Here is a 16292-nt window from a genome sequence, read left to right as displayed (position 1 = left end):
AAAGCTCATTGTATAACCCTACAACCAATTTGCATTCGAATCTCTTGACACTCTTCTAATAGAAGCACTTTGCCCATTAATTGACACCGCCCCATCAGAATTAATCTTTATCCAACCCATTTTAGGAGGCAACCAACTCGAAAATGCCCTTATGGATCTTGGCGGTTTCATTTCACATCCGAATTCAAATAATTTTTGGCCCAATTTTAACTTATATCCACAATGGCTTGGGTACACCTGTGACAACTAGAAAAAAAAACATCCATATTTCTATTTTTCCAAATTAGCCAACACAATATTACAAATAGGGTTTGCCAATCAATATTATCGTTACTCAAGTTGCTTTTATTCTGCAAATTACATAAAAGTCACTCCTTAAACAACAGAGAAAAAAAGTTACTCTGATCTTGCCTTGGAACCACTACTACCCATATAGCTTTAGAAAAGGAGCAATCACGAACTACATGATATATAAAAATAACATAATATAAAGTATTATAAATTTAAAATAGGTCGGGTCAAGCCGGACTTGAGCCTTGAATATTCAAGCCCGAGCACAACCTATATTTTAAATGTGCCTAATATTATTACTGAAACACTCTCAAATTTCGGACCGACCTTCGAATTTGGACGGATAGCCCAGCCTGTTAATAGTTCTAGCCATAAGGTTTTCCCCTACTTCATGTTATCTCTTGAAGCAATTACAGACCAAATTGCTAAAGAGCGAAACCATATATAGCTATATAAAAAATTAATTATTAAATTTAAGCTATAAAGTTTATTCATATATTAATTAAAATTAAATACTTAATATTTGATAAAATTAAATTTTAAATTATGAAAACTTTTACTTTTTGTTTTCATCTATATTTTTTTGAAATATTTCACGTTATTTTAAATAAATATAAATTTTAAACTTAAAAATTTTTTAAAACGGTATTGCAATGTTAAAGAAAAATTAAAATAGCCGATTGAGTTTTAGCTCGATTAGTATCGACATTGTTGCCAGTATAGGAGGACATGGGTTCGAGTGTGCTGAAGCGCATTATCCTCTTATTTAAGTGTTGAGGAGGGGTTATAAGCAGTTCTAAACATTGTATCAAAAAAACAAATATGATAAAAACTTATAATAAGATTAAAATTAAAAAATATTCTACACTAAATGATAAATAGTTTCTTATCTATTTATCATTTTTCACATGAAAGAATTCTATCATTTTACATTGATTATAAATTATCAAATAAGTTCAAAAAATAAACTATTGAAAATATTAATTTTAAATTGATTTAACTTTTTTTGGGTGGAATCTATTAAATAATTATCAAAACACACTTAAAGCTTTAAATCACCCAAAAAGGATAAAAGCAATATCATGATATACAATTGTTTACACCCACTTTCCTCAGATTGACCCTACATACAAGTATAATAACTTTCCAAGAAAACCTATGGTATAAGGCATAGCACGAACTAAAGCTAATCGACAACTTAAATATAAGAAAATCCAATCAGTTTATGCTTTTGAAACTTCCATTGTTGAAATACAATCAACTCTTCATTACTAATGGGAGATTTCTTAATCTAACTAGAATTCAGCGAGTTCACGTTGTCATCATCCTAACTTTTTGGCAATTTATTACTATCATCTGCAATTCCTTAAGAAGCTTAACAAGGGGGAAGGTGGACCCTTCCAATCATCTTATTTTCTTTTTCCTAGCTTTGATTAAAGGTAGAAATCCCCACTTATTTGTGTTGTGATCTGAATTATTAGGTGCAAACCCCTTTTGTTTTTGTTTTGGTTCCAATGGGTCCGTTGTGCATAAGGCATTGTTCAATGTGTTGAAAATCAATTCTACAAAACAATTCTTCAAGCATTCATCTTTGGCACGAACTTTGAGATCACCGACCTAAGATGGTTTTTACATGTATGATTTTATCTAAATACTTCTTTAATGTTAATTTTTTTTTATAAAAAAATCTCATTATTGAATTTTTTAAATAAAGTTGATCCTCCGTCATCATTAGGTATCTTTGCTACATCAACAAACTTTTATTTCATACTATATCCTTGAACAACTTCATAAAAAGTACTCTGCATTCACTCACAATGTGGTCTTGTAATTACGGGTTAAATTTTTGTGGCCTGAACTGAGACGATGTATTGTTGGCTAGGTTAGGTTGTTAGCTAACCCCATCACTTGCTTCTTTAACATACAAACTATTACCTTCACGTGCACTGGGGATAATGTACATCTATACTACAATCATATAACATCTATTGTAATTGTCATAGATGCCAACAAGGCGTGCTATATCGCCAAGCTTGGAAGGCACAAGACCAGCATTGCTGCAAAAACAACCCTTCAGATGGTGACTGTTCAAGCCCCATCCTTGAACCAGCAACATAATGCTTCTACCAAAACCATAATTATGATTCAAGTTTCATGCTGTTGTGAATAACATTTGTAAGTTGATGATGGCATTCTTTTTCGGAGGGTTACTAAGAAGGTAAATATCGAAAATTTTGTTAAAATTTACTTTTTGGAACTTTTTTTTAATGAAATACTATTGTATGATGAGATATGGACATGTAACCCTTGAATTTATATTAAATTTTGTATCATTTAATAAAATACATTTTCTTATTGAATATTATAATTATTTGTGTTGTATTTTATTTACAAAATAATTATTAATGTTTAGGAGTTAAGACGGATAAAGTAGTGCAACTTTGATGGCAATTCAAGCTGTTTTGAAGAAGAAAAAAGGCTTTGGTGCCTAATATCTAATATCAAATTCACTTCATTAATAATGGAAGAGGGGTTAGAATTCAACGAGTTCACGTTGTCGTGATCCTAACTTTTTGGCAATTTATTACCTACCATTTCTCATGATATAAAGCACATGAATTTTGACCATTTTGTATAAAATAAACCCCCCTGCAATTCCTTAAGAAGCTCAACTAAGGGGAAGGTGGACCCTCCCAATAATTTTTTCTTCTTTTTCCTAGCTTTGATTAAAGGTAGTAACCCCCACTTATTATGTTTTGATTATTAGTGTTGTGGTATGAATTGTTAGGTGCAAACCCTTTTCTTTCCTTTTCTTTTTTCTTTTTGGTCCCAAAGGGTCTCTTGTGCAGAAGGCATTGGCTGCTGCCACCCTAAAAGCCGAATTTACAAAACAAGACTCCAAGTAACATTTGACACATCCTAAATTTATACTCTAAGCTACGATTCTTTTATATGAAAATTCAGATGTGTCAAATGCTATACTAATTGTATTAAAATTCAATACAAAGTAATTGTCTTTTAGAAAGAAAATAAAATGTATGGTGGATGGATTTAAATCAACTCCCCAAACCCAACAATCTATAAGTGACAATGATTCTTACAATTTATAGAAAAGATGCTGATTTGAAAATTCAATCTCGACAAACATGTGATTAAAGAGCCAATAATAGACATATAATGTAAGCTTCGAAACTCTAACAGAGGACGCAGGCACAAGGTCACAAATCCCATCCATGAATGTATGAATATTGTTGATATATGAGATTTTACATATCCTTTTTTTTTCTTGCAAATGCTTTTTTCTATTTATTAGGAAAAATCAGCTAATTCATGTTGGAGCCAACAATACTGTGATTTAGATTCGACCCATTTGTCTGAAGTGTCAGCAAATTTCCAAGGCGTGAGATGTGAGCTGGGGGGGGGGGGGGCGGGTTATGATTTAATATCCACACGACAGACAGCCAAACCCAATGAGCCAAGCCGATGTCTACAGCCTGTCTCCAGCCACATTTTGGGCAAAGCAGCATTGACTCTCATCGCTCTACCAACACTCCATGTTCCCTTTCTTCTTCTTTTTTGCATCACTAACTCCATGTTCCATTTTATTTTTGCCTTTATTTTTTTCTTTTGTTATTATACCAAATTTGCCAAAGGTAAGACTAAAGCCAGATTCATAGCCCAAAATTCACTTAAAAATTTTCTTTTCCCCACCGTGCAGGTAACGCTTGCTGAAAATGCCTATTAACCCAATAGATAAGTTAGAAAACTGTCCAGTATTTTCCAAATTGTCAAAAAGTCTTCATAATTGATGATGATTATTATTTGATTGCAAGGAAAAGCAACCAATGAGAATAGTAGGTAAAGCTAGCACAAAATGCACAACACAGGCCAACAAAGAATAAAAAGAACCTTTGATGTGATGATAAAAAAAAAGTTCTAGGTTTTTCCAAGGTTGTTCATATTTATTATCATTATGCATTATATAATAAGAGGCAATGATTCATACACAAAAAAAAAATTAAAAAAATGGTATGTAATTACAGTATTTATGACAAAATAACACCAAACTTTTCGCTTTTGCTTCTGGGGACTTTTTTTTTTTCTCGTCTGCTTTTTTGAGGATATGAAACGAGCATTCACCAGGCTAGGCCCTTCCCTTCCACTGTATTATGACACAATCTTAACCCTAAAACCGCAGATGAGATGAGAATGCATGTTTTTACCCGGAAAAAGTATTGTTCACCTCCACACTACCAATTTCTTTTTATATTCATTGACACCATCGGAATCCTGAGCCCCCTCCAAGACTGCCAAGCATCCAACATCCCACTTCCAACAACTTACCTGCTTTATCAATTACCAAACACAGTTAATGTCTAACTCGTAATTAAGCATCTACATCACATTAAATCAGGCAATTAAGTGGCATAAATTGAATAATTCAATGGTATTCCTTAGCAACCACCAAATTCCTATATAAAATTAAGGTCAAATAACAAAATAGTATAGAGAGAGCAATCAGACAACAAATCTTGCCAGCTAGCTGCAAAAGCTTTAATGATAAGTAAAATTTATATATGATACTAACGGCATGGGAATTAATTATATTTCAGGTATTGTTGGCAATGAAGTTGTGGTGGGGTAGACAAATGTGGCTAACAGCTGGGCATCCCTGGACTTTTAGCTTTTATGTTTAGGTGTTTTACTTCACATGGACTCGTCGGTGGCCAAGGCAATGAGCACAAGAAATGATTAGTTAAAGATCCTCCTCCTACTAACCACTTCTATACGTGTACCAAATAACTAGTATATTGGAGCTTAAAGCACTGAGAAGCTTTGCTACACCATTTACAAGTTCCCACTTGCCCAAATCCAATCCCTTATTCGAAAGTGAAACCAAGTAGTTCCTGTCAAAACTTTGTACACTTCACCACTACAACTAAGAGCATTTCCGGCCAGAGAAGGATGCCGATACCTATCGACTTTGTGTCATCCTCCACCACTTTTGACAAAATTAATCTAATTATTCCTTTAATATGGCATAGCGGTACTGGCTTATTGCTGCAATGCTAAGCAAAGATAGCTCCCAGCTTTCCTTTCCATACACTCGCATATGCTTAAAGGTTAACCCGCCCCCCCCCATCATCATCAAAAGGAGGCCACGATTTATAAACGCGTAATCCATGATGCCTATATGTCCCCACCACCTACAACATCAACCATCGGAAAAAGCACGCTATCCCAAATTATTCTAACTTAATAATCACTCCCAGAACCAATTCCATACCACTAATTGAATTCCCACTATCAAGTTCCAAATTTCCATTCTTTTCATCCTCTTATAAAATATAAACCCCATTTAACTAATTTTTCCAAGCTAAGAGACTGTCGTATATATGCTTAAGGGGGTATGTGTCAGCGTTATTACATTTATGAATTTATATCCTAAAAATAATTAATTAACAATTACCAAACAAGAGTTATGGGGTTAACATCAAAAGTACAAGAAAAAGAACATACCTCTCCTGGGCTTGGAGGCAACCTTAACAGCAGCCGGTTTCTTAACAGTTTGGGTCTCTTCTTCCGGGAACAAAACCCCATCGATTCCCTGAACCGATATCCTCCCATCCGTATAAATATCCGGGTCAAACAAATAAGCTGAACCCTCACCATGCCCAAATTTCACCGAACCATCAGCCTCCTGAGCCACTACCTTATGCGGCAACCGCAGTGTGTCATATTTCACTTTACCGAACCTCCGAACCGCATTGTACATACTCTCCTCCGTCTGGTACTCGGGGATGATATGATAATAAATAATCTGCTCCGGCGCCCCTGGCTCGCTTAACTGATCCGTAGTAAGCTTTGCCATGGCTTCGTCGTTGGGAGCCAAGACTGTTATAACATATCCTTCTGAAACAAGTCTCCCCATTTCCGTTGCTAAAGATGTCAAGTTTACTAGAATATCAGCCATTTCGTTGTACCCGCCGTAATGTAATAGAGTTTGGATGAAATCCTTGACTTGGCTTTCACCATCGAAGTGATGGCGAGGTCCGCCGGGACCAGGAGCCGGGGCCGGCGCCAGAGAAGGACCTGGAGCCATAGCTTCGTAGATTGGGAGTACCGGTGGAGCTCCAACTGGAACCGGCGCTGGCTTCTTCAACCTGTGGGTGCGAGGATCCACTTCCGGCGCACCCTCAGGTAATACGGCCGTGATTGACCGTAGATTACGCCTCCTGTTGAAGTCTTCTATGACAGAACGGGGAATGAGAAGCTGCTGGATCCCATGGATGACTCCGTCGGGTCGGATCACGTCGTCAGGTCGGACCAATTCGGCTGAGTCAACAGTCTTTTTGCCAGTGGATTGGGAAGTTAAGCGTATATGGTCGTTACAAAGGGTGTTGTGCTTGACAGGACCGGTTTTGGGATCAGGCCATTGATGGGATCCAACCCTTTTGGGGATAATGTGAAACATAAGAAGGGTTTGGAGGGACTTGAGGTTCCCAGGTTCAAGCAAGAAGCGCTTGAACTCGGGGTCGAGTTGACGCTCCACGGCTTCATTGCGAGGGGCAAAAATGGTAATATTGTGCTTGCCAACCGCTTCTTCAAGCGTCTGGAGAAGTAAAGCTTTCTCGACGAGTTCAGCTAACTCAGTATAATGCGAGTCAAGAAGAGCAACAAGGACGGAGTTGGAGTTGATCTGACCAGAAGGTGAGGATTTCCCAGACGGGTTTTGAGGCAATGCAGCCGTGGAGAGCGAAAGAAAGGAGAAGAAAAGGAAAAGGGAGATGTGGGAGGAAGAGACACCATAGATGGAAGAACCCATGGTGCTCAAAAGGGAACTGAAAAACAAACAAACTCAAATAAGATAGAGATATTTGAAGATAGGGTGGTGAAGGAGGAGGAGGAGTGAAGTGAGGAGGTTGGTGAAGGACTGACTATTGCTTTGCTTTGCTTTGGCTTAGAAAATAAAGAAACAGAAGAGGTGGTAATATCAATAATGCAGCAATGGAGAGGAAGAAGAGAAGGGATGTGGGCTGGCTTTTTGGGGGTTTGCTGGCGCAGGGGAAGTGAGAGAATAAGCTTGTGAATGAGAGAGAAAGAGAGGGAGAGACAAGTTTCTTTAAGGGTTGAGCTAAAGACAGCCTGGAAGAGGGGACCACACGGGGGAAGAAGGCGACCTCTTCTGTCACTTTGTCAGGACTTTGTTTCGCTCGGCTCGGCTTCTTAGTTCTTTGAGCCATGCCTTCTTACTTGATACTATTTTCTTCTTTTGACTATAAAAAAGTGTTGATAGGGAGTTAGGTTGGTGGTGGGGTTTATCTTTCTTGGAACCTTTTGCTTGCATTTCTACTATTTTTTGTGGCTGTGGTTAAGGATTATTATCAAATAAGAGCATCCAAGGTTTTTAAGTTCTTTTTCTTCTTCTAGACAAGAATTTTCACATGTAAAAAGAAAGGAGTTGAACACAACTCCCATCGTTTTTGGTACTCAATTCTGGGTTTGAGGATAACCTACTTAGCTAGTTTATTAAGCTTTTGGAAAAGTCCAAATTATGCATACCTCGTCCATCAAAATGTATTTTTTTAATCAACATCCAATATTTAGAGTTGATAATTAATAGATACAGCAATTAATTAGAGCTTGCCCATTTTGTTAATGAAGCAATTAATAAATGCGGTGGGCAAAAAACAAGGGGCATGTGAAGGAGAAGGCTCCCGACACAAAAGCTGGCTGGCTTCAAGCTAAGGCAATAGCAAGCTGTCGGTGTCCCAAAACGAAGAAAAAATTGAAAAAGGGGAAATACAAAATTGGTGCCCCTTTGTTTTAACGCAAAGAGAAGTAAGAGTCTTGCTATTATTTTATATATCATAGGTTTAATTCTGGAAATAGTCCCTGTACTTTGAAAGATCTGTGGATTCAGTCTCTATGCTTTAATTTGATTCATTTTAGTCATCATATTTTTCGAATTAGTCAATTTTAGTCTCTTTTCTTTTTCGATTTTGATATTTTAGTACTGTAATTATTAGTCTAGTACTATGCGTACAATTATATATTGAATCCATATTATCCAATTGAATCATTCTAAGTCTCAATACTTTTTCCAAATTTCGAAATGATAGACAATCATCAATCCGTTAATTGTATTTTTAATGACTAATATACAGAAACAATAAGCTGACATAATATTACCACATCCTATTTTTGAAATAGCAAAAGTTAACAAATTTAATAGTTAGAGGACCGAAATTTGAAAGATTAAAATTGAGGACTAAATCCATAACTTGTGTAAAGTAGAGGGGGTAATAGAAGAATTTTACCTAAATGATATATCAAAGTCTTGCCGGTGGCGTCAACCTCTCCCAAGTCCCACCGTTAGATTGGGTGTCACCTTCAGTTTCCCCTCCAAGTCACTCCCAGTTCCTGCACCTTCTTCCACACTCTCTTAAAACTACCTACCCAATCATGTATAAATTTTAACATTGTTTATAAATATGTTTAACCTAACTATGAAATTTGGATTTCCATCCTAAAAATTACAGTAACACATAAAATAAACATTATTAAAATTTATTTAAGGAAACAAGAATATAATTACTATTATCATTTAAAAAGAAATAGTAATTACATAAGACTAAGTTTATTTTATAATAGATTGCTTGTTTTTTTAATTTCAAGTCAGCCGCGTAGATTTAAGTTGAGATGATTCTTTCATTTTATTAAAATATATATTTTCTTCTCAAAAATTTTTTTTTGAACACTTAGAACAAAGACACCCTAACAAGTGAAGCCTAATTTCATATCAAACCCTTCATTCTCAAATAATGCAATTAAATTTCGATACATTATTTTCCTAGTTTATTTTATTGCTCATTCGTGAATGACGGTGCATTATGATGATGATGATAACTAATAGTTTTAAAAAGAAAATCCACATTTAAAAGATGAGATTTGAGCATCTTTTTAAGTTGGTGGGCTAAAATAGAATATATTTTTTCAAACCCACGTGTGAAAATGTAATTGAAAACTTATATCATGTCTAAATGTTTTACTGCAGTACAGAATCTGTTCTTCATTTTTTTTACATCCTTTTTTAATATTTCAATATTCAATTATGTTGAGTAAAGTGATGTGAAAATTTTTTTTGCAATAATTGAAGAAGTGGAATGTTGTTTGATATTTGACATAACTAGAAAGGTTAGTGACAAACATATAAAGGTTTAAAGGTCCCATATTCATCGGATTCCGCAATGAAAGACACCCACACCCCACTTCCATATTCCTCTTCTTTTATTTTCTAATCAACCACCTGGACCTTTCTTTGTCTCTTTTTTATATGCCATTCAATTTCCAGCTCAAACCCCCAGATTTATACATAAAGGTTAAAGACATGTTCAAGCGCAAATTCTGAGTTGGGTGGGAAATTTGTGAAAATTTGAAACCTCCCTCCAAAATCCAAACCCAGAATCTACAAGCCATGGAATGTCTTAGAAGGTTTAACTAATAAACGTATTGACAAGAAAGAGAGAAAGAAAACTGGGGCTAAACATAGCTATGGATTGCAATGTAAAGCGAGAGAGACCTTTTAGCAAATTATTTGAAGGATGTTGTTTCATAATCCATCAAGTATCATTGTTTCCCTCCAACTTTCACGCACTCAAATTAGCCATCAGTCACCAGACATAAATACATATATTGCACTAAAGCAGGCTTTACATATACAGATACATCATAAAATCATATAAAGTCTCGCTTTCTCTCTCTATATATATCGAGATGGAAATGCCCTCTTCCATTTAATAACCTCCAGGAATCTTTGTCCATGAGAATAAAAAAATGCAGACCGTCTTTTCCTCAGATTGTCATCTCTGGAGAAACAAGAACCTGGAAACCCAAACGAAAATCTTTCAATGTTCGACAAGGATTGAAGTGAATCAACAATCATGGGAAGATGCATCGGTTCCAGCTAATAAAAAGATTGCAGTGTGCTAGAAAATCATGCTACTCTACTCATGTAGGTCAAAAATGGTCTGAACAAAAAATTCTGCCAGTGTCACCTATGGCTCTGAAATCACATGATTCAAGCGGTAGAAACATTACAGGACTAAAAAAGGTGGCTGCTGGATAGTAATAGGGATGGTGGAAGCAAGTTTAATATATTTTATCAGTGGGTCGCAATGCCTGAATAATAATAATAATAACATAATGCGCAAAATGATGCAAAGCAACCTGATAACTCACCTACAGAGATGAAAAGCTGAGGATAGATTCAATTTGCAGAAATAATTTTTCTTATCTAGAAAGAGAACTAGTGGCATGCGGAGGTCGTGAAGGGATAATGCCACGCGGCCCTGTATTACGCTGATTGTCTTGCTCTGTAACAGAAGATTCAGACAAATGTTGTGACAGAGAAGCAGCTTGGTTTTCTCTGCTATTTCCATTGATTTCAAGACGCTCCATCATACGAGATACACTAGCTATTCCTGCACTCATTTCTCGAAGAACTTCATTCCCGATATCAGACATAGAAGAACTACGTGAGAACAACCTCTCCTTCCAGCCTCTTGTACTCTTTGAAATTGACTCCCTATATCTTCATTTCAAGATGTTTTAAGAATAAATTAGCAACGTATGAGGAAAATCATGCATTCTCTAGTTTCATACCTCTAAAGAGTTGCTATAAGAGGAATTTTGGATTCTTCCACCATACCTCAAGGACACTGCATTAAGTCTGGATTTTATAGACTCTGAAAATGACTGAAACTCTGATGGTCCTGCTCCCTCTTGATTTGGCAATGAGGAATTACTAGAAGTGCTTCTACAAACAAAGACAAATAATAAATACACGCACCATTAGAAAATGACTACAAGTGCTGCAAACAAAAAATAATACATGTTATATTAAAATGCATGAAAGGATAATTCATAAATACTGATTATTAAAGGAAAATCCTCGTCTATTCACAGGACTGACGGTAGATCCAGAAGCTGAGGTATTCTGACTAGATGGAAAAGGAGAAGCCTCATCTCTAGATGATAGTAGACCGGATGGCCTGGCTACGGTGATTGCAGGTGCTTCAGATTCTCCTGCTGTCTGTGTCTGAGCTGATGATCCAGAACCAGGGTGCTGTGTGCTGGGATGAGAAAACACCAAGAAGTGCTGGTGACTATGAGCAGATCTTCTCTGGCCCTCCCTCCTACTAGCGTGGTGGGTCCTTCCCATTGCAGCAGCAGCAGCCAAGTGCTGAATTATACGCTCTTCAAGTTCAGGGTCATTTACACCAACCGGCAACTGCATTACAAAGCAAAGATTGTGTAAGTTCAGTTTAATGGATGAATGTCATAACAAGTTTATCACCAAATAATAATAAATTATTGACATGAACACTTAAAGGCAGCATACATGTTGCAATTCAAAACCACCAAGGGCGGGATGGTGAAATATGGCAGTATTTCTTGGTGCAGTAACCCTAATGCTCCTTTCCGTTTCTACTGCTTGAAGCAATTCTTGACTGTCACAATTTACAAGTTATTAGCTTACTCCATAGATGCTACAATGAAAAAACTTTCAAGACTAAAGACGTGTTCTAATAAATGTTAAACCTTGCAGGGTCCTTCAAGCTAATGGCTTGCCAGCACATTGGACATTGTGAGCTTCTCTGGCACCTACAAATCAAAAAATTATGTGTTAAATATTAAGCTTTTTTTCGGAGAACTCTTCCTTCTCCAGAGTGTATACTTCCGAAATCCAAATAAACTTAACTTGCATGACGAGACATCGTCTCCAGACCAGATTAAATCAGCAACATGTTCACACAATGTGGTAAATGATAACAAACAAAATGGTGAATTAATTATGAACTATAAATCCTAAAGTTAAAATTTTGTATCTATATTTTTTCTCTTTCTAAAACAGGGTATCAGCTATTATTGGTGCTTGATTTGTTGGAAACATAGGTATTAATTTGACATTCCATTCGTGGTTGTACAAGAGATATCCTAAAATCTTAAAAACTGTCAAAGATTTTAAAGCAACGTCTAATACTAACTGCTAGAAGTTGAAGGGAAAAAAAAACTCAGGATAAATCAAACAAGAAACTAAGTCATCTTCATCAATCAAAACTCAGGTAACAGTTGTCACAAAGAAAAAACTGAGAGGGGAGCAAAATTTAACTGACACTATAGTTAACAAGGGATAGGCAATCAAACTCAAAATAAATATAAAAAATGGAACAAAGAATGATATACATCATATAGTCACATCTAAACCGGATTCATTAAACGGTCAATTGATCATAGTCATACCGTATAACTTTATATGTCAAGTTTATCTGTCCAGACATATTGTGACTTGTGACATAAAAATTAAACCTTTAATGTAGCAGAAAGCATTCATTTGTTCTTAGGTTTTTCTAGAGGTCTCTATTTTCCTCTTTTCCCAGCAACAACATGACTTAGTATATATAATTCATGAACAATGAATTCAAATAGAGTGAAAAAGATAAGTATTTTGAGATTTACAAGATACATACCATTCAAGAATACATTGGAGGTGAAACTCATGCTTACAATTAGTCACCTGCAAGAAAAGGTAGCAAAGAATTCAAGATGAGGCATTTGCACACAAATTTAAGATTAAGGAAAATAGCGCATAAGATCCCATTACCAAGTAAGGGGTTAATAAAATGAATCTGTTGGTTTAGCTATTACCGTAGAAGGATCACTAGCAGAAAACTCCTCAAGGCATATGCTACAAGAATCGTCATTGGCATCCAGGATTCCCCCTTGCACAAAAGCTGCAGCTGATTGCATATGACTGTCTAGCTTCTGCGTCTCCATTCTCAGAACCTTCATGATTAAAAACCCCAAAAATTTTAATTTATAGAAAGCATAATAAAACTCAATTATATCCTGCTAAAACATAAAACCTTCTTTTATTTCTTTAGCTTCATGACTGCAACTAATCATATTGAAAACCTGACCACATCTAACTTCCAAAAATTCATAAGCTGCAAAGCTAAAGCTAATATTATTAAAATAGACTAAATATCAATACAGAAAAAAGATGTCCTTACAAAAAGGTTTTATTCTCGAGGGAGACAAGAAAGTTGTTATACCTGTTAGAGCAATAAGCACCATGCTCATAACACAAAGGTATTATCCTCTTTGAGTGTCGTGCTACATAGCGACTGCTGAAGAGTGATGCACCCACAGGGTTTTTGACTCCGGCTAGGGGCACCTCTTAAGCAGCTGAAGAGCAAAATCCATGGTCATTGAACAGCAGAGTACATGGTAGTTCTAACTTGGAGTCCAAGTGGTAACATGGTTGCCCAAAGTACCTCTATATTCCTAGAGGTCTTGAGATCAAAGCAACATGCACTTTTGCACTTTGATGGCCATGGATTCCTCTCTCAATAGCTTCAAGAGGTGCCCCTAGGCTCTCTCTAGAGCCGGAGTCAAAAGCTTGAGGATTGTTGCTCTTCAATGTTGGCTCTTCAATGTAGTGACATCCAAAGAGGATAATACCTTCATGTGATCAGCACAATGCGCTAACAATACCTATCATCTAAATCATAAATCTCAACTCAACTAAACCACAATACAAACTATGTCGACATCCAAACACTATTTTTCCCAAAAATTAGTGAACAGTTCTTTTCCTTGCCGATTAATTCAACCTTCTTTGTCCTTACCAGACAAGATCAACAAATAACAGAAACGATATCCAATTTTTTGAAAATTAGCAAACATTTATGTTTGGTCTTTTCACAAATTTAATCCGAATGAAGCAACAAGTTTTAAAAATATGTTTCAGAAACTTCAACCATAGGATAATCTTACACAAGTATTCCACTCCAACCATTCAAAATCGGGCCCTGAATAATTGTCTTGAATGAAAAAACATACATGTGAAATATATACAATTTGGTTAAACGTAAAACACACTATAACGGATATAAATTCCAACAAATATGAGCAAAATAATAAAACCAATATTCCATGAACAGGTGTAACCGATACACAATCCATTGAATTAAACAAAAATTAAACCTTTTTACACATAAAACAATGAAACCCAGATGAGAAATGGGTCCTAAAATTAAAGAAAAGATAAAAATGCATAAACAACAAGGACGAAAAACACGGGTTTACCTCCAAAAATATGATTTTGGAGAATTCTTGAGAAAGGAAAGGAATCAAGGAAATGCCACGAAAAGACAAAAATTAGAGCTTTTGTAAATTCCCCTTCTCTTCCTATTTATTTAACCCCAAGGGAATGCTAAAGGTCCATTAAAGAACAACCCAATCATAAAATAGGAAGAAAATAAAAAGAGAGAGAGAGAAAGAATAGGAAAGGAGAAGATACGACCACCTTTACTTTATAAATCATTATGGTTGGGTTTGTTTTAGCTTCTGTTTTTTCTTTTATGAAATTTATTCTCTCTTTCCATAATTTAGATAATATTTTATAAACAGATTTAACATAATCATACATATTAAATATAGAATCCACTTAACCCATATTCATAAACATCATTTAATTATCTTATAAATATTACAATTGATTAAAGTATTTTTATCATTTTAAAATTTAAGTAATGTTTGCTAACTATTTTCTAAAACAATGATCCAAGTAATTGATTTTAATAATTTTTGCACAATCCTTTGCTTCAAGAACTGGTCTAAATCTCCCGATTATTCTCCCATTTTGCGATCCATATTTTCAAGTCAACTACAAAACTTTTACCGCTGATTACTACTGTATTCAATTTTTTAGACACATAAAAGAGCAAATATTACTAACTCAAATTTCTTTACGTAATGTTTGAAAATTAGGATTTCAATGTTTGGGTTTAAATTTTAAAAATAATATAAATTAAATAATAGATTATTTAAAAATTAATATTTATGATAATTTCTTATTCCCTTAAATTTGTTTGATGTAAATTCTTTAAATAGTTTTAGATTTGAAAAATCTATGTATTTATATTTTTTTCAATTAATATTATTTTTTTCACAAACAATCTTATAAAATTGTCATGTGTCTCTTTTTTTAATATTTTAGTGTGTCTCTATAAAATATTTGTAAACCCTTTAACCTACCAAAACTGTACCAAATAATTTTCCTTTTCATTCTTATTATTTACCTAATAAATAAAATTCAAATTTCCAGAACTTTAGAATTTGTCTTCTTAAAATTAAGAATTTACCCATGATTTAATATCCAATTAACCTTGAAGAATTTTCAAAACATGATTTGGAATTTTGTTTTTGTATTGTTCAACAAATTAAAATGCAGGAATTTAAGGGCATATAATTTAATGGTTGGTTGGTATGTAGAATTGTTGGTCCTGGGAGGCAAGATTTGATCCAACATGGACTTGAATTTTCTTTCTTACTGTTTCATTCATTTGCAACATTCAGTCTATGCAAAGACCAAGTATAGTAAATATGTTAGTCCAGTCTTTTTATTTTGTTACATTTATATATATATAATTAATTTTAATTTTATTAAATAATCAATTCAACACTTCTCATTATTTCATGAATTTAAATTATGGAATTAACTATCAATGCAGGTAACAAAAGCATTAAAAATTAAAACACGTAGTATTAAAATACCATAGAAGAGGTAGGTCAGATATGTCAAAATAGACATCGTTATTATTACAATAATAGATTTAAACACATTTAAATGCATTACTCAAAATAGATCTAAACATCCTCGTTCCATTTTAAGTCCACATGTTAAAAAGAAGTTAATTAAATTTAAAAAAAAAGTAAATTTAAAACATTACTCAACGTTCAAGCAAAATAAAATCAAATTTATGTTCACATTCCATTTTTAAACCACCATCTCACAAAAAAAGAAGAAGCTAATTTAAGACTAAAAATCAATAATAAAAACAAAATTATTCATCATTTAATCGAAATATAACACAAAATAATACCAAAGAACACATCACCCGAAGAAATGAATATTAAATACAAAAAAAAAA

At 34.6% G+C, this 16292-nt stretch overlaps 2 protein-coding genes across 6 annotated transcripts; both read right to left on the bottom strand.

Annotated features, from left to right (window-relative positions):
- Nucleotides 1-4232: 4232 nt before the first annotated feature.
- LOC107891204 (fasciclin-like arabinogalactan protein 17) lies at nucleotides 4233-7542 on the bottom strand. 2 transcript variants are annotated; one of them, XM_041100757.1, is made up of 2 exons: nucleotides 5812-7542; nucleotides 4233-4638 (listed from the first exon to the last, which is right to left on the bottom strand). In XM_041100757.1, exons 1-2 carry the CDS (start codon nucleotides 7115-7117, stop codon nucleotides 4562-4564), a joined length of 1383 nt encoding a protein of 460 aa, XP_040956691.1. In that variant the 5' UTR covers nucleotides 7118-7542; the 3' UTR covers nucleotides 4233-4561. The 2 variants fall into 2 exon arrangements, with proteins under 2 accessions (XP_040956691.1, XP_016671409.1); XM_016815920.2 differs by having other exon boundaries at nucleotides 4233-4635.
- A 2287-nt stretch (nucleotides 7543-9829) lies between these two features.
- On the bottom strand, nucleotides 9830-14744 carry LOC107891205 (E3 ubiquitin-protein ligase RHF2A). 4 transcript variants are annotated; one of them, XM_016815923.2, is made up of 9 exons: nucleotides 14446-14744; nucleotides 13003-13140; nucleotides 12825-12871; nucleotides 11896-11958; nucleotides 11696-11804; nucleotides 11226-11584; nucleotides 11003-11110; nucleotides 10534-10885; nucleotides 9830-10176 (listed from the first exon to the last, which is right to left on the bottom strand). In XM_016815923.2, exons 2-8 carry the CDS (start codon nucleotides 13129-13131, stop codon nucleotides 10585-10587), a joined length of 1116 nt encoding a protein of 371 aa, XP_016671412.1. In that variant the 5' UTR covers nucleotides 13132-13140; nucleotides 14446-14744; the 3' UTR covers nucleotides 9830-10176; nucleotides 10534-10584. The 4 variants fall into 4 exon arrangements, with proteins under 4 accessions (XP_016671412.1, XP_016671415.1, XP_016671410.1 ...); XM_016815926.2 differs by having other exon boundaries at nucleotides 11003-11107; nucleotides 14446-14696; XM_016815921.2 differs by lacking the exon at nucleotides 14446-14744 and having other exon boundaries at nucleotides 13003-13146.
- Between the last annotated feature and the right edge of the window lie 1548 nt (nucleotides 14745-16292).

This window comes from Gossypium hirsutum, chromosome D09, assembly GCF_007990345.1.
Source record: "Gossypium hirsutum isolate 1008001.06 chromosome D09, Gossypium_hirsutum_v2.1, whole genome shotgun sequence".
Classification (NCBI taxonomy): Eukaryota; Viridiplantae; Streptophyta; class Magnoliopsida; order Malvales; family Malvaceae; genus Gossypium; species Gossypium hirsutum.
Note: the sequence above shows the minus strand (reverse complement) of the source record. Positions and strands in the feature narration are given on the sequence as shown.

Bases quoted from the DNA above. Each gene is read 5' to 3' on its own strand.
- LOC107891204 (XM_041100757.1), bottom strand. From the start codon at position 7,117: ATGGGTTCTTCCATCTATGGTGTCTCTTCCTCCCACATCTCCCTTTTC. The intron at 4,639-5,811 runs GTATGTTCTTTT...TAATTGATAAAG, and splicing joins TGCCTCCAAGCCCAGGAGAG to CAGGTAAGTTGTTGGAAGTG.
- LOC107891205 (XM_016815921.2), bottom strand. From the start codon at position 13,146: ATGAAGGTTCTGAGAATGGAGACGCAGAAGCTAGACAGTCATATGCAA. The intron at 12,872-13,002 runs GTAATAGCTAAA...CTTTTCTTGCAG, and splicing joins CTGCTAGTGATCCTTCTACG to GTGACTAATTGTAAGCATGA. The intron at 10,886-11,002 runs GTATGGTGGAAG...CTTGAAATGAAG, and splicing joins CTTAATGCAGTGTCCTTGAG to ATATAGGGAGTCAATTTCAA.